The sequence below is a fragment of the Mytilus californianus genome, unplaced genomic scaffold, assembly GCF_021869535.1.
Source record: "Mytilus californianus isolate M0D057914Y unplaced genomic scaffold, xbMytCali1.0.p SCAF_1, whole genome shotgun sequence".
Classification (NCBI taxonomy): Eukaryota; Metazoa; Mollusca; class Bivalvia; order Mytilida; family Mytilidae; genus Mytilus; species Mytilus californianus.
Window position 1 is genome coordinate 86,194,617 of NW_026262581.1, and position 23,354 is coordinate 86,217,970.

Below are 23,354 nucleotides of genomic sequence, written 5' to 3' on the forward strand. Positions count from 1 at the left end.
ATGTTTTACATGTTCATCATTAGGGCACCATGATTGTGCACATTAACACATTGGAATTTGATTGCAAACACCATACAGTTCTTGTAATAAATCAAATGTCTAGTCATTTTTATGCCCCTGCCGCTTGTCCGTCCGTCCCGTCTGTCCATCGTGTTTTTCCCCAAAATTGGTTTCCATTCTCTAACTTTAGTTTGCCTCAACCAAATATTGTAAAACTAATACACAATGCTTATTACCACAAAACACAGATCAAGTTGGGTTGCGTCACTTTTACCGTTCTTGAGTTATGCCCCTTTATAACAGGAAAAATGGCTAAATCTGTCGTTTCCATGCTCTAACTTTAGTTTGCCTCAACCAAATGTTATGAAACTTATACACAATGCTTATAATCACAAATCAGTCTTAACTACATGAATCCTGCACCTGTATGTGGAAGTTGACTCATGCATATTTACAATCGGGGGCATCTGTGGCCCATAGACGCATTCTCCATTTATTTTACACCATTTCTTAACTTAGAATTTATTTTTTTGTTATCACAATATTTGAAATGATGTTCTAATTAAGGAACTGTTGCCTTCTGACCTTCAATCTATTCTGTTCACAGTTTATTAACCTTGATATCAGAATTACTTGTTGCATTATTAAACTAGGGTTATTGTCTCTTTATTATCAGGAAAGAGATTTAGTAGTATCTGGAGGAATGTCATGGTGGAAAGATTTTATATGTGTTGCCTGTTACAACATTGTGGGACAAAGAGATGAAGTATGTTATCAAATATTGGTTGTTGACACACAAAATTTCAATGAAAGTTGTAATTGTTTTTTTTTATTTTCAAGAATCCCTCAATAATTATAAAAGGAATTTTATTATGTCATTTAGTCCTATGAAAAAACTTTTATCTTTTCTGAATGCTTAATATTTGTATCCATATTTATGAATTTGGGCAAAACATCAATAACAGAGAACCTCAACAGCACAATAAAACAAAAGAGTTCAACATATTATACAACATATTATACACAAGTTTCCTTACCATACAGAATTACTTTTTAAATTAATAATTTTATTCCAGCAAATAAAAAAAATGATCAAACAACCAACAGTTTTTAGTTAGTTTAAGAATTATTGAATTATTGTTTTTTTTTCATTTTGCAGATAAGGTGCTATCCACGAAGTTGTAAATTAGATAATACATTTTCCATGTCAGTGAAAGTGCCGTCACAGATTTTATTACTAAATATATTCAGGGATATACTCATTGTTTTTTGCATAGACTCTCATATAATGTTATTTAATTTGGAGAGAAAGAATACTCAATCTAGTAAGTATAGTGTAGTTGTTTTATTTATAGTAATTTCTTGCTGTTGCTTGTGACAATTTTTATACGACCGCAAAAAAATTTTTGTGGTCGTATATTGGTATGACGTTGGCGTCGTCGTCGTCGTCGTCGTCGTCGTCGTCGTCGTCGTCGTCGTCGTTGTCGTCCGGCGTCGTCGTCCGAATACACATTAGTTTTCGCACTCTAACTTTAGTTTAAGTAAATGGATCTCAATGAAATTTTACCATAAGGTTCAATACCACAAAAGGAAGGTGGGGATTGATTTTGGGGGTTATGGTACTAACAGTTAAGGAATTAGGGGCCAAAAGGGGCCAAAAATAAGCATTTTTGTAACTTCCAGACATAACTTGTGTGTGAGTGTATGGATCTCTCTGACATTGTACCACAAGGTTCCATATCACAAAGGGAATGCTGGGATTGATTTTGGGGGTAATTGCCTCCAAATTTTAGGAATTGGGGGCCAAAAAGGGGCAAAAAACAAGCATTTTTATACGACCATGACAATATCTTGTTTGTAAGTGTATGGATCTTTATGAAATTGTACTACAAGGTTCCATATCACAAAAGGAATACTGGGATTGATTTTTGGGGTAATTTCCTCCAAATTTTAGGAATTAGGGGCCAAAAAGGGGCAAAAAACAAGCATTTTTCTAGTTTCATGACAATAACTTGTTTGTAAGTGTATGGATCTTTATGAAATTGTACTACAAGGTTCCATATCACAAAGGGAAGGCTGGGATTGATTTTGGGGGTTTTCCCTCAAAATTTTAGTAATTAGGGGCCATAAAAGGGCAAAAAAAACATGCATTTTTCTAGTTTCAGGACAATAACTTGTGTGTAAGTGTATGGATCTTTATGAAATTGTACTGCAAGGTTCCATATCACAAAGGGAAAGCTGGAATTGAGTTTGGGGGTAATTGCCCTAAACGTTTAGGAATTTGGGGCCAAAAAGGGGCCAAAAAACAAGCATTTTTCTAGTTTCCAGACAATAACTTGTGTTCAAGTGTATGAATCTCTCTGAAATTGTACTGCAAGGTACCATACCACAAAGGGAAAGCTGGGATTGAGTTTGGGGGTGATGAATCATAAGGGGGTTCAAAAAATTGGGGGGGGGGGGATTTTTTTTTCCTTTTTTTTCTTTAACATTTTCCATTTTAAATTGGTTATTTCTGATTTATATATAAAAGCAAATAATAATGATATGGTTTGAATAGGCATACATGTGAACCTCCCGACGGGAGTACAATAATCCCGTTTTCAGGGGTCTCCTCCCGACCTCCCGTTGAAGAGGAAAAAATCCCGTGTATGAAATTTTTCATGAATGAAAAATTTCTGCCCAACATATCATCTCAGGCATCTGGTGTAACTGACATTACCTGAAGTTATATTTTACCTGTAAATCAATTAACATGCATAATTATATGGCTTCACTTGTCAGCTTGGGTGTCAAACATACAGGTAATCAACGATTTTTACCTCAGGCTAACTGCCGTTGTGTAACAAAAACTGTGTATTTATTGGGTTACTTCCCTTGATTTATCCTGTTTTAAGTTACTTTCCTTTTAATAATGAAAATTTTTAAAAGAATATAAATAAAATATAAATTGAACAAATAATCATACAAGGATGGTTATTAAATGATTTTAAATGTCTTAGGACAAATAAAAAAATAATAATTTGAAAATTATTTGAGGATTCTAGACTTCCTTTCAAGGCTTAAATTGAAATTTATATAATAACTATGACCCTAAATTTACAGATAAAATGATTTTCTGAGTTTGCAAATAAAAACTATTTGCAAGAGAAAAAAAAAAATAAAAACTATTTGCAGATAGCTAAACAAATGTTCTGGTTGCAATGATTGTTTTATAGAATATGAAGTAAAAAATTTAAAGAACATACTGGAAAAATACAATGTTAGATTGAACATGTAGAATATAAAGATGGAGAAACTTTATAAGTACAAGGGTACTATAAACATAATAAATTGGATGGAAAGTTGAAGAAAACACACTTTAAAAGACCATTTTTACAGCACACGGTTACATTTACAACAAAATTAATGTCGATTAAAAACCTCCTGATCTGAGTCCTAATCTCCTGACCAAAATTTCCCAATCTCCTGATCTGAGTTTCACAGTCCATCACATGTATGAATAGGTAAATTGAAAATTTTTAAGTTCTTAGACCACTTTCATTCTGTGTCAGAAACCTATGCTGTGTCAAATATTTAATTACAATCCAAATTCAGTGCTGTATCAAGCTTGAATGTTGTGTCCATACTTGCCCCAACTGTTCAGGGTTCGACCTCTGCGGTCGTATCAAGCTGCGCCCTGCGGAGCATTTTATTGACTTATAAAGTTGTTTGAATTACTATGCAAAGTAAAAGAACGATGTCTGGAACAAAATACTTACTGTGGATTCATTTATTTTCGTGGGTACCAATTTTCGTGAATTAAGGAAAACTTACATGTTCGTGGATATTTAATTTCGTGGTTTTTATACGACCGCCAAAAAATTTTTGTGGTCGTATATTGGTATGACGTTGGCGTCGTCGTCGTCTTTGTTGTCGGCGTCGTCCAGCGTCGTCCGAAGACATATTGGTTTTCGCACTATAACTTTCGATTAAGTGAATGGATCTCTATGAAATTTTACCACAAGGTTCAAAACCACAAAAGGAAGGTTGGGATTGATTTTGGTACCAACAGTAAAGGAATTAGGGGCCAAAAAAGGGGCAAAAAACAAGCATTTTTCTAGTTTCATGACAATAACTTGTGTGTAAGTGTATGGATCTTTCTGAAATTGTACTACAAGGTTCCATATCACAAAGGGAAAGCTGGAATTGAGTTTGGGGGTAATTGCCGAAACGTTTAGGAATTGGGGGCCAAAAAGGGGCCAAAAATAAGCATTTCTTAGTTTCCAGACAATAACTTGTGTTCAAGTGTATGGATCTCTCTGAAATTGTACTGCAAGGTACCATACCACAAAGGGAAGGCTGGGATTGAGTTTGGGGGTGATGAATCATAAGGGGGTTCAAAAAATTTGGGGGAGGGATTTTTTTTTTTTTTTTTTTTTCTTTTTTTTCCTTTTTTTATTCTTTTAAAATTTTCCATTTTAAGTTGGTTATTTCTGATTTATATTTAAAAGCAAATAATAATGATATGGTAGGAGATACACACCAAACAGGATGTGTAAATTATTATATAATAAGTATTGTGCAATAGCAAGAAATTTTCAATTGCACAGTATTGCACAATAGCAAGAAATCTTCAATTGCACAGTATTGCGCAATAGCAAGAAATCTTCAATTGCACAGTAATGCGCAATAGCAAGAAATATCCAATAGCACAATATTACGCAATAGCAAGAAATTGTCAATTGTACAATATTGCGCAATAGCAAGAAATATTTAATTGCACAGTATTGTGCAAAAGAAGAGTCTTCGTATAAATTGCTTATTTCTTGACCAATTTCAATGGGGTTTTATTCTTGAATTCTTGGGGTTCTTTAATATGCTGTATCTAACCGTGTATTTAGTTTTTGGATTTTGGGCCCCGTTTTTAAATTGGTCCACATTGAGGTCCAAAGGGTCCAAAATTAAACTTTGTTTGATTTCATCAAAAATTGAATTATTGGGGTTCTTTGATATGCCCAATCTAACCGTGTATTTAGATTCTTAATTTTTGGTTCTGTTTTCAAATTGGTCTACATTAAGGTCCAAAGGGTCCAAAATTAAACTGAGTTTGATTTTAACAAAAATTGAATTCTTCAGGTTCTTTGATATGCTGAATCTAAACATGTATTTAGATTTTTGATTATGGGCCCAGTTTTCAAGTTGGTCCAAATCGGGGTCCAAAATTAAACTTTGTTTGATTTCAACAAAATTGAATATATGCGGTTCTTTGATATGCTGAATCTAACCATGTAGTTAGATTTTTGATTTTTGGGCCCCGTTATCAACTTTGTCCACATTGAGGTCAAAAGGGTCCAAAATTAAACTTTGTTTGATTTCATCAAAAATTGAATTCTTGGGGTTCTTTGATATGCTGAATCTAACCATGTATTTAGATTTAGGATATTGAACAATAATAGGTGAATGTCCAATTTAAAATTTTTAAGTTCTTAGACCACATTCATTCTGTGTCAGAAACCTATGCTGTGTCAAATATTTAATCACAATCCAAATGCAAAGCTGTATCAAGCTTGAATGTTGTGTCCATACTTGCCCCAACTGTTCAGGGTTCGACCTCTGCGGTCGTATCAAGCTGCGCCCTGCGGAGCATTTTATTGACAATGTCTGCATACAAGCCTATAGTAAATTTGCCATTCGTTGAACATTTAATTTCGTGGTTAACATATAACCATGAAATCCACAAAAATTGGTATCCAAGGAATAATAATGAATCCACAGTATGTCTTTATATTAAAAGTCTTCATATCTCTCATCCTTTTTAGAATTTTTTTCCTGACCTGATAATGATGGGTTTTTTTATTTATCCAAACTTCTCGGAACAGAAACAGAATGTTATTAATTAGCGTCAGTGTTTTTCGTCAGCACTTTTCACTATTGAAGTGATTATTTTGAAATGAAATTATCTCAGATCAATTTCTTATAATGAATATATAAAGTAAAACAAAATTTGAATGAATCTACAATAATTTTAAGATTCACAACAATTACAGTTTGTGGTTACAGGGAATCTGCTTATCTGATGATTTGATCATTAATGATTTTAGAAATGATATGTGTGTGTGTATTGGTAAGTAAAGAAATGGGTCAGTAGGTCAATATTTTTGATTTTATTATATTTTTCATGACTTCACAATTTGCCACATTTTCTGTAGTTAAATGATAAACTGTTCATTTAAGAAGAGGAATTCTCTGATGAATTAATTACAATACACTGTCTAACTTGCTGTCCTTTAAAGAATCAGGAACAAGTAATACTCTACTCGAGATCTGTCTGCATCCTTGTAAGTTGTCCTGAACTGGAAATGATCATCTAGAGATAAATCATAGTTAAAATTTTAAATGGTTAAGAAAAATGCTTTGTTATTTGTTTTAATTGTAGATCCGGCATTAGATATCAACAAACGACAGGAAGTCTCACTGAACAATTATGTACCACATCCTGTCTGTGTCACAGGATTGGCACTTTCTTCCCTCAAAACAGAGTATGGTAAGTCTTGTTAACAATTATGTACCACATCCTGTCTGTGTCACAGGATTGGCGCTTTCCTCCCTCAAAACAGTATGGTAAATCTTGTTAACAATTATGTACCACATCCTGTCTGTGTGACAGGATTGGTGCTTTCTTCCCTCAAAACAGTATGGTAAATCTTGTTAACAATTATGTACCACATCCTGTCTGTGTGACAGGATTGGCGCTTTCTTCCCTCAAAACAGTATGGTAAATCTTGTTAACAATTATGTACCACATCCTGTCTGTGTCACAGGATTGGCGCTTTCTTCCCTCAAAACAGTATGGTAAATCTTGTTAACAATTATGTACCACATCCTGTCTGTGTGACAGGATTGGCACTTTCTTCCCTCAAAACAGTATGGTAAATCTTGTTACTGAATATTGTCTATTTCCATAGGTTAGAATTGTTGTTTCTATTAGAAAGGAAGAGAGAAAAGAGTAATGATGTTTTGACAAAAATAAGATTATAGTTATAAAATCTTTGTCTCTTTACCAGACAAATCTTCATCCTCACAGTCACTGACCATATAAAGACCAAGTAATATTCCATCAAGCTTAATACAAAGATAATTACAATGTTAGAATGTTTATCTATTGGAGAAACATTTTATAAGGATGAACAAAAGTCTTAATGTTGAAGAAACTGGTTTTTCTTTTTCTTTTTGATCGATATTATAGATGGAAGATAACAGGAAAGTCGAAAAAAGAAAAAAAACAATCATGATCAAAATTATATTCATATTAAATTTGAAAGTTTGTAACTTTATTTCCCTGATGAATTAGTACTTGTTGCACCAGTCAATTTAAAAGCAAATTTTGTCATTATCACACCCAACATCAGTTATAAAAATGAATGAAGTGCTTTAAAGTCAATGGATTTTTGTGTTATAAGAAGCAGTACATCATAACAGATTTTCTCTTGCAGGTGCTAAGAATCAGCATATTGCCAAAGAAGCTGAAAGTTTATTGTTAAATGTTGCTGGTAAATTGTTAATGTTTCCACGTGATAATACTGGTCCTCAAATCAAAGAAAACAACCAACCAAAAAATAAACCAGTAAGTTAACACAGTTGTTATAGTAAAATCGTTAATTTCATTGTTAGCAGTCTCATTTTGTTTGAATTTTGTACGTTTCAAAAAGTATCTGATCATGTGTCAGATTTTTTTTCAATCCTTTGATTGTTCAAGTACTAATAAGGTTTGTAAGATGAACATATTCATTGGACCCATGGTTTAACAATGATAAGTGTTCATAATTAAGTTTACTTCTTGTTTTTGATAAATGGAAAAATAAATGAAATAAAACTAGAAATTTTATTGTCATCAGGATGATTTATTTATTTTAAACAGTTGCCATTTTGCCCACCAGCAATGGTTGCCACAAATGTTGAAAACATGTGGACATCATCTAGAGTCAATGTAGGAAAGGCTCAGTTAATGGAAGCTTTATGGCTAGGTTGTGGTGCACAAGGAATGAAGGTTAGTAGATAAAAAGATCATCAAAATAAGTTGTGAATTCCCAAAACTCTATTCCTAAATTTTAAAACAAAAAAGGAATAAGAATTTGCTTGCAATAGTTTTGTCTTGATGTAACTAAATAAAAAAAAAGGAAGTCACACTTTACATTACATTGTTTTGTCTGTCAGCATACTGTACTTATTTTGTTTTATTTTTCTGTTTTTTTATTGTAGGTTTGGTTGCCATTATACCCAAGAGATGAATCAAAAACACATAACTTCATGTCTAAGAGAATTATGCTACCATTCAGAGTAGATATACACCCCCTAGGTAAGTCTTACTCTATGTTCTGTTTACCCAAGAAATGAATCAAAAACACATAACTTCATGTCTAAGAGAATTATGTTACCATTCAGAGTAGATATACACCCCCTAGGTAAGTCTTACTGTGTGTTCTTCTTAACATCTGTCTTAAGATGTGTCGATATTGTGGATTATTATTCATTGTATACCAATTTTTAGTGGATTTCATGGGTACAGGGGAACCTCAAATTTAAATGTATAATGAATTACTAATTTTCTATGGGAATGAATGCAGACATTATGCAAAATTATGAATGCAAATATCCATGATAAATGCAAGTCTTTGTCTGCCCACCAAAATTGGTACCCACGAAAATAAATAAATCCATGGTACCTAATAGAATGTATATAATCTTGTACAAAACAAGTGACTTCCCTGCCACATTCTGTATGTGCCTTTCCCAAGTCTGGAGCCTGTTATTGAGTGATTGTTGTTGGGTGCTGTCTGTCCTATTTGTTTTTCGTTTATAGTTTTATCATAAACTAAGCCTACTATATATAGATTTGAGAACTTATTTCTTTATAGACCAGCAAAACTTTAAAAAAATGAATGCATCTTTGATCATGTTTATGTGGTAGCATGTCTGAAACTTTATTAAGACATGTCTTTTTTCTTCCATGTAATATGATTATGATAAGATTCTCGGAAAGACCAACACTGAAGTCATCTTAAGACATCTTTATGCATATAAGTCTCTTGTCAAAATCTAAAATTCAACCCATTTTCTGAATTAGATATGCAAGAAATACTTGGCACTGGAGGTTAAAAAAACAACAATCAATCAATCAAATGTCTGTACTGTTGATATAGAAATATTTTAAAGTGAGGATAAGATAAAAGATATGACCAGAGTCGAAACAATATAGCCTTTTTGTGCTGAGGCAGCATAAAGCAAACACCAATCAATCTTATTACAAGTGAAGAAAAGTTTCAACTTTTAAGTACTGTAAATTCAGAAATTAGTGTAGGCATTTATTATTACAATTTTTGAGGAATGGACAAAAATGCGAGATTAACTATTGCGAATGCAGAAAAATCTGCTTGCAGATATCAGAATGCGAGTTCTTATTATTGCGATACTCACCCAATCTTATTATTCACATTAATAAAAACCTCTCAATATATATATATTGTTGTAATGACTTTCTTTACCCACAGTATTATTTGATGTAAAGTATACAATTTGTGTTTTTTAACTCTAGTAATTAATTCTAGTATTCATGTTTTTTTAGCTGTGTTATTTGAAGATGCTGTGATACTTGGTGCTGCCACTGATGCTGTGACATACAATTACAAGTCACCTGGAGAACCAGGACATGCTATGCATAATTTACCTTTCTCCACAATTGAACGAACTGTAAGTATTCAGATATTACCATAATCTACCCCAAGCCTTTATGTCTTAGTTTCTTAGTATACATGAATCACAGACAGTAGCATTGATAGCTTTGAAATAACTGTGTTTACATTCTTGCCCAAATTTTCATACCCGTAAATGCTGTACATGATATTATATACCTTTGTCCCATCATTCTGATGTTGATCTGTTGGAAAAATATTGCACTCATTAAAAGATCAGGTATGTTGCTATTTTCTTTCAATTTACTGATAATTAGGAATGGGAGTCCTTTCAAATAATTTTCACTATTGATGTTTTGGATGGAGTATCTTAGTAAAAGAATTTAAATTAAAACCTAGCATTATTTTGATGTCGGATTCAAGAATTCCATTTTTTTAATTTTTTTTTTAAGAGTTATTAATGTCAATTATTTGATGTGACTTGAGATCAGCCCCCACTTTCTAAATTATAATAAATATAATATATTTAAAAACAAAATCTTTAAATTAACTGTGATATATTTGTGTTTCAGAGTCAGATTTATTTACACCACATCTTAAGACAGTTGTTAAGAAGAAAGTAAGTTTTAGAGGTTTTTAGTTTTCAAAATTATTGTTACAAATTCTGTCATCTTAATTGAGAAAAAGGACAGTATGGTGCGTACCACATGTATCTTTATTTATACCTTAACATCCACTTGCTGGAGGCTTTCTGTTATCACTTTACAGTTTGGAATATGAGAGAAAGTGAAAAAGTCATAAGGCAACTTAACATCATTAGGTTTCCAACATATGCTTTCGAAAATCCTTTGGTGGTCATTGGTGGGAAAAAGCATGGATGGAAAGTCTAAATGAAGTAGATAGAATTGCATTTTTTCTTCAGAAATATGTTGATATGTCTAAGTGTTTCATTGCAAAAAGCTTTACATGTTTATAGAATTACTAGTTCTTAGGTTAAAGTTGATAATCAAATTGTTGTTCTTTCATTGTAAAGATTTCCTTTCTATTTCAGTCTTGGTGTAAATGCATTGGACATTGCCAGATGTTGCACAGAGCTTCCTTATTTCCCTCACGTGTTAGAGCTATTGTTACATGAAGTGTTAGAGGCCGAGGCTACATCCAAAGAACCAATTCCTGGTAAGTACATATAGTATTATATACAAAAATTTGTAAGGGGTTCCATTGAACCCTGTGTCTCGCCTACAATTGCTGCTGTCAGTGTAAAAGTGTAATGTTTATTTAAAAAATGAGTCCATTTATCAGTAAAATACAGAATGTTAAAAAAGATTCAAACTTTCTCTTTAGATGCTATTTCTTGGTCTTGAAGATTAGCTTCTGTCCAAGTTTCATAACAATCCATGAAGGTTAACAAACTTATCATGTCAAAAAAATTTAATCCCAAACTGTCAGTAAATGTTAACTGTAATAAAAGTTCATCTATCAGAAAAATACTCAAAATGAAAATGTATTTTCAAAAGTGTGCTTCAGACATTATCTCTTAATTATAAAAAAGTTTCATAAAATTCTATGAAGGTTTGACAAAGTTTTTGATATGTAAAAAACTTTAACCCCAGACTGTATCTATTTGTTAAATGTAAAAAAAACTTAAGTCCATAAATCAATAAAATACGGAAAAATGAAAATAAATATTTTCAAAATTTGGCTCTGGATACTGTATTTTGGTCATAAACAAGCTTCTGTCCAAATTTCATAAAATTCCAAGAAGGTTTGACAAAGTTATTGAAAACTGAAAAACTTTAACCTAAGACTGAATATGAATGTTAACTATAAAAAAAAAGTCCATTTATCAGTAAAATAGGGAAAAATGAAAATAAATATTTTCAAAATTTGGCTCTGGATACTGTATTTTGGTCATAAACAAGCTTCTGTCCAAATTTCATAAAATTCCAAGAAGGTTTGACAAAGTTATTGATAACTGAAAAAATTTAACCTAAGACTGAATATGAATGTTAACTATAAAATAAAAGTCCATCTATCAGTAAAATAGGGAAAAATGAAAATAAATATTTTCAAAATTTGGCTCTGGATATTGTAGTTTGATCATAAACAAGCTTCTGTCCAAATTTCATCTAATTCCATGTAGGTTTGACAAAATTATTGATGTCCATAAAAAATTTAACAACAGACTGAACCTAAATGTTGACGCCGTAGCCTTCGCTGACGGAATATAGGATCGCTATGTCTTGCTTTTGCGAAATAAATTTCACAGGCTTAACAAAAATGAGTGAAGTTTAACTCATCAGATACCTGTCAATTATTTTTTTGTAAATGAGTTTCAACCATTCTTGTCTAAAACTTTAATAATAATATACTATTTATAAAACCTATGATAACATTATACAGAAGAAACTTAACCAATATTTATGGAGCTATTATTCATATTTTATCAACATTTGGAAAACATTTGATTTTTAGAAAACAATAAATTATTATTAAATTATAAAGATAAAAAATGGAAAATACAAAGAAAAATAAATCTAGAGGTGGTCTAAAACAATTGACAAGTGTCTAAACTAGTCTAAACTATATATCAAGCTCTAAATCACATCTAGTCTAAACTATGTATCAAGCTCTAAATCACACCTAGTCTAAACACGTTGTGAATACATTGAACAGAGGGGGTTAATAAGACACACATTTTTTTTTTCAAATTCAATTTGAATTTATGATAAATAGAAGATGAATAATTTTACAAAAATTGATGATTAAATGTTTATTTTTAGAAGAGTATTTTAAATTATATATAAAAAAGAAGATGTGGTATGATTGCCAATGAGACAACTCTCCACAAGAGACCAAATGACACAGAAATTAACAGCTATAGCCGCACAGTGATTTTGCTAGCGCTCATCATTTTCGTCATTTACGAAACGGTTTTCAAAATGACGAAAGTATTCCAAATCAATTTCGTCACTTAAATTTGGAAAGAATAAATAAATTTTCGCATGAAAATACTATAATTCTACCTGTCTTATTGTTTCTGACAAGTTTATGACCCTCAGCTAATTAACATTTACAACAGGTGTTATAAGTTGTGATTACAGATAACCTGCTTATCGCCATCGGATGGGTCACCGTACGTCATTCAACATTGAGCAAAGCCCATACCGCAAAGTCAGCTTTAAAAGGCCTAATTAATGTACAAAAAAATGAACGAAAAACAAATATGTAACACAGCAACAAATGACAACCACTGAATTACAGGCTCCTGACTTGGGACAGGTACATACATACAGAATGTGGCAGGGTTAAACATGTTAGCGGGGTCCCAACCCTCCCCCTAACCTGGGACAGTGGTGTAACAGTACAACATAAGAACGAACTATAAAAATCAGTTGAAAAAGGCTTAACTCATCAGATGGATATAAATAGAAATACATGTAAAAGAAACATGTGGATGTGACCGGGTACTTATACATCCCCACAACAAAAAGACACTAAGTACAGATCTGAGAGTACTGGCAGTTACTGACAGCTAGTTCAAAGCCAATAACAACTAATATAAAAAATCATACATTTAAGACTAAATTATCAATCAGTACACATCCAACATCCAATGGATTTAGTGTAAAGACGTCATAAACAGTCAGAGAAAAACGTGACCTTGTGCAATGCCAAGATACAGGAGTTGACAGATTGTAGATCCATGAAAGTGCATATGTATATAACAATAATATTTAGTTTGCTTTTAATTTACAGATAACAAAATCAATATTAAGTCAATAAAAACAATATTCAAAGATAATATATGTATACATCCAGCAAGTCCTAGACATCATTTTTGTGATCAGATATGGTGTATTTGCATAAATATTTTATTGAAGTAGCCTTGCCAAGCCTTAAGTTTATCTGTTTCATATAGAAGGACAGATGAACATTTAAACAGCTCTTTTCTTATTTTACAGATCCATTACTGCCACGTGTTGTAGCATTTATACAAGAGTTCCCAGAATATCTACAAACAGTTGTACATTGTGCAAGGAAAACAGAAGTTGCATTATGGCCTTATCTTTTCTCCACAGTTGGTAATCCAAAAGATCTGTTTGAAGTAAGTGGACTTTTAAGATATTCTTTAACATCATTTTTTATTTTCACAAAAACACATACGTAAATCTCACTTGACCAAAGGGCTTATGTGTGTACTTTTGTTAATCACATCTGTTGTCTGGTAGAAATACAATTTAAGAATTATTTTGAAGACGAAATTGGCTGTTATCATCTTGGTGTTGGTTTTCAAAATAGTATCATAACCCTCTGAACTATCAAGTTAGGGGAGATAACCCTGTGAATTATCAAGTTAGGGGAGATAACCCTGTGAACTATTAAGTTAGGGGATAATACTTCAACCAGTTACAGGTAAATAATAGATGATTTTTCTGATTAGATTTGACCGACAACATAGAAAGCTGTTCAACTCCAACCTAACAGAGAATAAATTCAAAAATATGTTGTGTTGTTTTGTCAAAATGTGATCTGATCTTAATCATATTTAACTGTAAAATAAAAACAGACTTTTCACCCAGAATTGCAAAAGTCTAAAGAGGCATAAGATTAGAGGTTACAATAAACAAATGTTATTTGAATCAGTCAGTATAACGCTTATATACAATATGATACAGATCAGATACTTAAGTTAGTTAAGTTGTTGGCTACAGATATAGATATTACCCAGGTTTGAAGTTTAGGTCCTGCCTTTGGTAACAGTTTATAGTTCACTATAATTATGTTTGACTGTTTATAGACTTACTGAATTGAATATGAAAATGGCCTGCTTTTATACTGCTTTGAAGTAATGTACAAACTTATCCTTATATCACCTTGTCCAATCATAATGACCCAGTATACTAAAATTTGGCATTTTGTCGTTCATCACTTCAATTCTGACCAGTCCTTTACATTCTGTTTTGTTATGTCTGTTAATTTAACCAAATGTCTATCATTATAAAATTTTCATGTTTACCATATATGTATATTTGAAATATTTTATAATTACAGGTATGCTTAGTAGATAACCAGTTAGAGACTGCAGCTTCTTATCTTATAATATTACAAAACTTAGAAAGACCAATTATAAGTAAACAGGTTAGTTCACTGAAAATACTTCACACATTCCTCAATTTTGTACAGAATACACAAATTCTTTTTCACTGAAACTAAAATGCAGATTTTAAGAATGGTATTTCCTACTAAATGATATTTTAGTCCTACAACATTAGAAAATCATCAGTGCAATAACTTGGAAATGCAGACATAAATACATTTGCATTTTAAGTAATTTAAAGGGAAAGTGACCACAGTCCTAAGAATTGACCAAGATTTAGGCCCTGTGCGTTAGAAACAATTAGTTTAGAATTTCTGTTTTGGAATGAGAAAGGAAGAATTTTCCATATTGATATAATACACCCAAAGAAAAGCATTTAAAATCTGCTATGCCTTTCTGACTCTTACGATCAACATAAGTCTGTTCAGTCCTATCAATTAATGGTTAAATGTAAAATAAACTTCCATCGAAAGTTTTATTAAAATTATAGCTGTATTGAGCATTTAGATTGTAACATTTATCACATTTGAATGTAAATAGATATAAATGTACCATAAATCTCAGATTATAAGTATATTTTTCTCCCCAAAAGTTAGCAGCCTCATATACTCTAGATTGATCTATATGAGAAAAAGTTCAGGTTGATAGAAACTATTCTTGTTATCCAATTGCAGTGATTGACTGTCTGTATATCTGATTGAACAGACGGGTGTGCATGTGTACTCTTATATTTATTCCAAAATCAGTTGTCAAGTTGGCACTTTATATAAATGTACCACAGCAGTTGAGAGGTGTATTGTTAAACATTATAGAGAAAACACACTATAGGTTATTATAAGAAAATATTCCTCCTGTAAATGTTATTTTGATATGACTCAGTCCATTATATTGTTGATATACCTCTATATTTGATTCATAATTTGTACAAATATTTCATAATGCTTTAACTTTTCAGCATGCCACACTATTACTGGATTCTTCATTAGAAAATGGTAAATGGGAGCTGGCCAGAGATATTATCAGATTCCTTAAAGCTATAGGTAAGGTAGAACATTTGTTGTATTTGTATACCATTCTAGTGCACTTAAATTAAAATTCTATTACTTGTTTGTACACTTTTAAAAGTACTATTCTAGTACTATTTCAATTAAATGAGAGTTGAAAACTTTGATAATGACGATTGTCCTATTAAAACGCACTTATGTTTTACATTTTCAGTTTGATAAATAAATTAAAAAAAGGTTGTTTGATAAAATTAAATGTGAAATGAATCTTTTAAATGTATGTAAAAATACTAAATGAATACTTCATATACAATTTAATTGATTTAATCTTGTAATAGTCAGCGTAAGGCTTAGATTCCATAAAAAGAAAATTTGTGTATCTTTATATGATTAAGTTTATTATTTATGTGTATTTCAGATCCAGCTGAAGTTGAGTCCTACCAGCTATCTAGTTCTTTAAGTCGTGTAAACAGTGGCTCCTCTTACCCCTCAAGTTACTCTAGCCCACCAATCACACCTCCTGATACAGATGGCTTTAGCTTTAGTAGTGTTAGTAATGTCAGTAATTTGAATAGAGTTCGAAGTTCTAGCGTGACAGGATCTGAAGTACAGAATGTTCCTAAAGGCAAAGAAAAACTGAAACATACCAAGTCAGATAATCCATTGTTTAGAAGGTAATTAATTATTGGACTATTCCATTAAAATGGATGGGGGAGGATAGGAACAACAGCATACTAATGTTGAGTAATTTGGCAAACATCCAATGGATATATAACCTTAAATGACCCACAGTCCATGTCCAAAAAATGAAACATCCGAGTCCCTAACTCTAACATTCATTTCATTAGCATAACCCTAATAGAATTTAGAATTTTAAAAGAAAGAGTCATAAGAATAAGATATCATAATTACAGATTGCGTCAACATTACAAATATGCTGGTATATTTCGGCCTCTTACACCATCAGGAATTTTCTAGAGTCTCTTTTTTAGGCTGGAATACCAACGTTGTGTTACCACATGATAAGCTTTAGCGTGCCAAAAAATGACTTTGATTTGTACTTGAGAAAAATGCTTGTGCTGCCACTGAATATTGTTTGTAGGTCTTCACTAGTTACTTGAGTGTTGTATTATCCATTTTTTATTTTAATAATACAATTCCAGAAGTAAATCTCCAGTATTGAAATGTCCATAAAGCAGAGGCAGTTACAGGACTATCATCATCTTTCCAAGATATCTTGAAATGGAAAAACTCGTAAGAAGAATAAGAAAATAACATTTTGAAATTAGGTTAAGCTTCTGGTATATAATCAGAAATGAAATCATTAAAAACTGAATCAGAAAGTAGTTATGATGAATGTAGAAATCTATTTCTGTTCTACAATATTTATGTGAAATTTATTTCCTGGAAGTACAAAAATAAGGCTTGGTTTACTGTAGAAGTCATTATGGGATATGTAATCACTTGTTTCATGTTTTTCTTTTTACAGTATACGACAGTCATCAAAAAACAAAGAGGAACAACCATCAGATCAGATGTTTATTGATACTTTATTATGTCGACATGCTAGAAAACTTCTAGAAGAAAATCGATTAAGGGATTTAGGATTCTTTGCTGGTAATGTGGAGGGCTTTCATTTTGTTACGTGGCTAAAACAGGAAAGGTAACTTAGTAATGGGTTAGTGCAAAGTGTCTTATTGTGAATATAAACTGTGTTGTTGTCCATAATGTTTATATATTTCTAATAAGGATTACAGCCATGTAAATTAGCTATTGAATCTATTGAATATTTTTTTGGTACTTGCATGTGCTCAAAATTAATAAATATGTGTCCAAATTTGCAAATTTTGTAGAAAAAATTACACTTTATGAATTGATTAACAGAATAATGTATAGAAAAAAAAGGTCTTAAGTATAGTATTTTGGGATACAAGTCATGTCATGATGTATATACAGAAAAACAAAAATTAAAAATTCTACATACATTGATTTCAATATGTAACAATTATTTAAACAGTGCCAGCTAAAGATAAAGTTTGAACAAGAAAAACACATGTTGGGTAATGGTTGTAATGATGTTCGGGCAGTAATGACTTTAACCATCAAGTTTCACACCAATCTATAATTTTCCATTACCATGCTCTAAAAGGCATTCAATTTCCATTTCAGATTAAAAGGTGGAAAAGTTGAAGACTTTGTCACAGCATTACGAGACCTACATCATCAGTTCCAGTGGCCATTACCTGTCTTATCATATGCTCAGTTTCAACAAATGAAATTTAAGAATTGTAAGCTTAATTTCATGTGTACATGTATTCATCAAATATTGTCTGCTGTTTTATATATATTTGAAATATATATGGAAAACATTAATTTTGGTATCAAATAAATTGAAATTTGATCTTTTACTTTGATTTGTAATTTTGATATACACATTTACTAAGTAAAATTACTTACCTTGATCATGAAAAAATGAAATAGGATGTTAGTTCATATGAACCAATATGTCAAATAGTTTTGATTAAGACTGTGCTTTATATTGTTATAATGCCCAGATACATTTTGTATCATACTTGTCTTATATCCTCTACTAATATGAATAACAGTATTCTGAAAGAATGCTTTTACTTTATCAATATGGTTGTGATTTAATAAAAAATGAAATGTACTTTAATTTACTTTTCAGTTTCGACATCTAGTTTAGGATCTTTGTCACTTTTAGATGATGATATAGTAGACTCCACAAAGACGATGGAAAATGAACAAAGTTCACATCCTGGCAGGTTAAAATCTCAAATGAGTGATCCTAACATGTCACAATCACTCACTGATGATATATTCCTTAAGCCACAGGTGTCTAGAAGTAAGTGTTTAAGTTTTATTACTTGTACATATAATGGTATACAATCACTCACTGATGATATATTCCTTAAGCCACAGGTGCCTAGAAGTAAGTGTTTAATTTTTATTACTTGTACATATAATGGTATACAATCACTCACTGATGATATATTCCTTAAGCCACAGGTGTCTAGAAGTAAGTGTTTAAGTCTTATTACTTGTACAGATAATGGTATACAATCACTCACTGATGATATATTCCTTAAGCCACAGGTGTCTAGAAGTAAGTGTTTAAGTCTTATTACTTGTACAGATAAGGGTATACAATCACTCACTGATGATATATTCCTTAAGCCACAGGTGTCTAGAAGTAAGTGTTTAAGTCTTATTACTTGTACAGATAAGGGTATACAATCACTCACTGATGATATATTCCTTAAGCCACAGGTGTCTAGAAGTAAGTGTTTAAGTCTTATTACTTGTACATATAATGGTATACAATCACTCACTGATGATATATTCCTTAAGCCACAGGTGTCTAGAAGTAAGTGTTTAAGTCTTATTACTTGTACAGATAATGGTATACAATCACTCACTGATGATATATTCCTTAAGCCACAGGTGTCTAGAAGTAAGTGTTTAAGTCTTATTACTTGTACATATAATGGTATACAATCACTCACTGATGATATATTACTTAAGCCACAGGTGTCTAGAAGTAAGTGTTTAAGTCTTATTACTTGTACATATAATGGTATACAATCACTCACTGATGATATATTCCTTAAGCCACAGGTGTCTAGAAGTAAGTGTTTAAGTCTTATTACTTGTACATACAATGGTATACAATCACTCACTGATGATATATTCCTTAAGCCACAGGTGTCTAAAAGTAAGTGTTTGAGTCTTATTACTTGTACATATAGTGTTATACAATCACTCACTGATGATATATTCCTAAAGCCACAGGTGTCTAGAAGTAAGTGTTTTAGTTGTATTACTTAGATATAAGAAGATGTGGTATGAGTGCCAATGAGACAACTCTCCATCCAAGTCACAATTTGTAAAAGTAAACCGTTATAGGTCAAAGTACGGCCTTCAACATGGAGCCTTGGCTCACACTGAACAGCAAGCCATAAAGGGCCCCAAAAGTGACTAGTGTAAAACCATTCAAACAGGAAAACCAACGGTCTAATCTATATAAAAAATGAGAAACGAGAAACACTTATGAACCACATCAACAAACGACAACCACTGATTGAAGCCCAGCGAACAATAATGGTTTATCATTGTTCATATAGTGGTATACTTCTTTGTGTTAAAAACATGCACAAGAGAAATCTTGAAATTTTGATAATAATCTTTAAATTGATACCCTATATTCATATGCTGAAGATTCCATTTAAATATTTTAAATGGCCTTTGTGCTGCAGATGGTATGGTGGTATTTTAATGTATATCTTCTTTGATAATTTTGTTCAGAAATTTTGCATAAACTTAGAAGTTGGAATTGAACATTTTACTTCAGTAGCATGCTCTCTGAAAAAAAGCTATAAATTCTTATCAGTAGTAAAACAGCAGCTTACTACCAGCACCTTATTTTACATGAACATATAAAGGAAAAGGTTCATAAAGGGTTTATAATGGCTCTGATAATCCATGAATATTCACACTCTTATTACAGTTTTGTTTTTACAGAAAAATTATAATACATATATCTAATTTTACACATAATAATATTTTTCAAGATTGTTTTAGCTCATGATGTCATTTTTTCATCAAAATTATCAAATTACATGTATATACTTGGACTCAGAAAACATCTTGTGTATTTTGACTTTTATGTCTACATTAAATCACTTTAATCAGTATTTTTGAATTAATTGTGAAATTGTTTCAGCTGAAGAAAGTAGTTTAGCCACAATGGAAATATCAGATAACAGTTCATTGTTAGGAGAATTTGACTACATGATAGAAAACAGCTCACAATCAGAATCTCTTTCTCCTGAGTTAGAACTTTTATCACAAGAAATAGCTAACAAGGGACCACATCAGTCTGAGCTGGAACTCAGGTAAGACAATATAGCAGCTTCATAAGTTTGAAGGCAATAGAGCACTGAAACCTTTCAAGAATAATGATGCCATTTAAAAAACAAACAATTTTAGTTTCTTTACAAATGCAGATAAAAGAAATGGAATGTGAATACCTCAGTTATATGAATTAACAGCAACCCAACATTGCAAAAAAACAAAAGCCTATTTTTTTATGTTTGAGTGGCAGAGTTTAAAATGCATACAATATAAACAGGAATGTAGTATTTCTAAACATTTTTTTATCCTTCGTTATAAAGATATTGTCTAGGATTAATTCCATGTATGGTATTGTTTACTTTTCAGATATTTGCTACAGATCATGTTAGAAGCAGGTTGTTTAGAATGGGGTCTGTTAGTATCTATTGTGATACGAGATGCTTTAGCTGTTGTTAGGACAGTAAATACTGCCAGTATGACAGACACGCCTTTAGAGATAGTAGGAAGAATGAGAGAGGGACTTTCATATCTAGAGTTGTGGTCAGACACAGAATGGTAAGGGATCACATTAGTATTGGAAAACATTTTGTACAATTTTATAGAATGTCTGGACTTAACACTTAACATTCAGAAGGCATAAGTGTTATATGATCAAACTGGTTATTCCTTCTAACTAAAATAAATATCGATATAAATTAATCCTTATTTGAATGTCAAACTTTTCTGTTGTATTCCTACATTCCTAGCAGAGCTTCAGTGATATCATGTTAGTATGCTCTCCTTGAGTATGGGAGGTTGTGGGTTTGAACCCCCGCTCTGTCAAACCAAACACTTTAAAATTGATATTTTTCTGCTTCTCTACTAAGCACTCGGAATTAAGGAGTAACAGCAAAGGCTGGTCAGCTTGGTGTGAGGATAATGTGTCCAGAAGGGTGACATTCCTGCTGACTGTTACCTTGAGAAGTAGCATGTTAAAAAATCTGGTTCAGCGTGTCCGCCTAGTACTCAGCAAGGTTCACATTCTTACTGCATTAAGATGTTCTCAGCTTGAATATACATTAAATTTGCCACTGGACATTTAACTGCCATCCATTGTCACTCTTCAGAACAAAACAAATTATCTTACATTTCTACTTATTTTATAAATTTTATCAAATTATCAAGAAAGTAGTTTATATTGTATTAAGCGTAATATTTTACTTAAGATTGTAGATGATTGCTAAATGAATCTTTTCCCAATTGAGATATTTCCATTTTTCAGTGTTGGATACAAGCCATTTTTTCATGCCATTAGAGGACAAATTCAAGTGTTATCAAAACTAGTAGAACAAACTCCACCGACATTACATCTTGAGCCAATTGATCCTTCACCCATTAGTGAGGAACAGTTGTCACCTGTACCACAAGATATACGGACTTTAGACAAAGATTCACCAGAAAAAGATGTGGAGAAAACAAAGGAAGAGAAACCTAGTGAATGTGCCGTATCATAGTTATTTGTTATTGTTTTAAATGTATATTGTTTATGTTATGTGGTTTATGGACCAGAATAAGTGTATTCTTCCATGACGATAAGTCAAATGTGATATTGAGTGAGAAAGTTCCAAGTTAATACATTTATATTAAAATTAGGCCTTTTGTTTTGTTTCTAAATCTACATTTATCTTTAAGTTACATACATAGGATTAAATTTGTTGTTGAAGTAGTCTTATTATGGAAGATAAATTATCAAGCATTGAAAACTGTAATATGGACAATTCTGTGCCTCTGATAGGTGTATGTGAGGAGATGAAGTGTTAACAAATAGACCTATATGAATAAGAGTTCAAATTAAAAGTTCTTTTGAGAATGTGAAAACACTTACATTGAATCAAACTGTGTTTTATAGCAATTTTTAGTTCAATAATAATTTTTACGAAGATGATATCGTGTAGAATTGACTATTTGTATAGTTTCTATTTTAAAAACCCATTAAAGATACTACATTTATAATTTGGTACGTTAGAGATGTGTTTGTGTACATAAGACTCATCAGTGGCGCTCGAAAGGAGGAATGTTAATTTAAATGGGGAAGTTTGAAAATTAGCTTTTATTATGTGCAGGGTAATTATTCCTGTAGACAAAAGGTTGTAAATAAATCAGTTTAATTATTTTTTGTTTTATAAGAAAAACTTCATCTAAATGTGTCAAAAGTGAATATGATTATTGATTTATATGAGGAAGTGTTATAACTCAAAATACATGTTGTGTTCATACAATCTTCAACCATTTACATGGAGAAATGTATTCATTATGTGCTTAGTTAACTTGGAACTTTCACACAATTTTAAGGCTTTCAGTGGATTCTGTATAAATAATAAAAGTAAACATATTTTATTAGTTTATTGTCATTTTAAAATGTGTAAAATTATATTTAAAATGAAACCTTTTAAAAAAGGTAATGTATTGTTTACATGTGCCAAATATGAGTTTTAACACTTGCTAAAGGTCACAATTTTATGTATTATAAATATGTTCAGCTATTACATAACTGTTATAACTAGACCAAAAGGTACTTGTACTAAAGAATTATGATAAATCAAATTATTTGAGATATTTTTCCCTTTTAATTCTCGGATTTTCAAGCTTAGAATTTTCCCATCTTGATATTGATATTTAACGGAATCCAATGAAAATGACACTTAAATTGCTCATTATAATAATTCAGGT

General features: G+C 31.5%; 1 protein-coding gene across 1 annotated transcript in view; it reads left to right on the forward strand.

Annotated features, from left to right (window-relative positions):
• Window positions 1-23,017, forward strand: part of LOC127725400 (guanine nucleotide exchange factor subunit RIC1-like) — a 45,474-nt gene extending 22,457 nt beyond the window's left edge. The window contains exons 14-32 of the mRNA XM_052232342.1: window positions 677-766; window positions 1,160-1,325; window positions 6,416-6,523; window positions 7,473-7,603; window positions 7,898-8,026; window positions 8,239-8,335; window positions 9,602-9,726; window positions 10,241-10,287; window positions 10,720-10,844; window positions 13,634-13,776; window positions 14,724-14,810; window positions 15,725-15,809; window positions 16,192-16,447; window positions 17,263-17,436; window positions 17,943-18,061; window positions 18,460-18,636; window positions 20,515-20,686; window positions 21,012-21,200; window positions 21,907-23,017. Coding sequence (XP_052088302.1) covers window positions 677-766; window positions 1,160-1,325; window positions 6,416-6,523; window positions 7,473-7,603; window positions 7,898-8,026; window positions 8,239-8,335; window positions 9,602-9,726; window positions 10,241-10,287; window positions 10,720-10,844; window positions 13,634-13,776; window positions 14,724-14,810; window positions 15,725-15,809; window positions 16,192-16,447; window positions 17,263-17,436; window positions 17,943-18,061; window positions 18,460-18,636; window positions 20,515-20,686; window positions 21,012-21,200; window positions 21,907-22,138 — 2,652 coding nt within the window. The 3' untranslated portion in view covers window positions 22,139-23,017. The remainder of the gene's footprint in view (window positions 1-676; window positions 767-1,159; window positions 1,326-6,415; window positions 6,524-7,472; window positions 7,604-7,897; window positions 8,027-8,238; window positions 8,336-9,601; window positions 9,727-10,240; window positions 10,288-10,719; window positions 10,845-13,633; window positions 13,777-14,723; window positions 14,811-15,724; window positions 15,810-16,191; window positions 16,448-17,262; window positions 17,437-17,942; window positions 18,062-18,459; window positions 18,637-20,514; window positions 20,687-21,011; window positions 21,201-21,906) is intronic.
• Window positions 23,018-23,354: the final 337 nt, after the last annotated feature.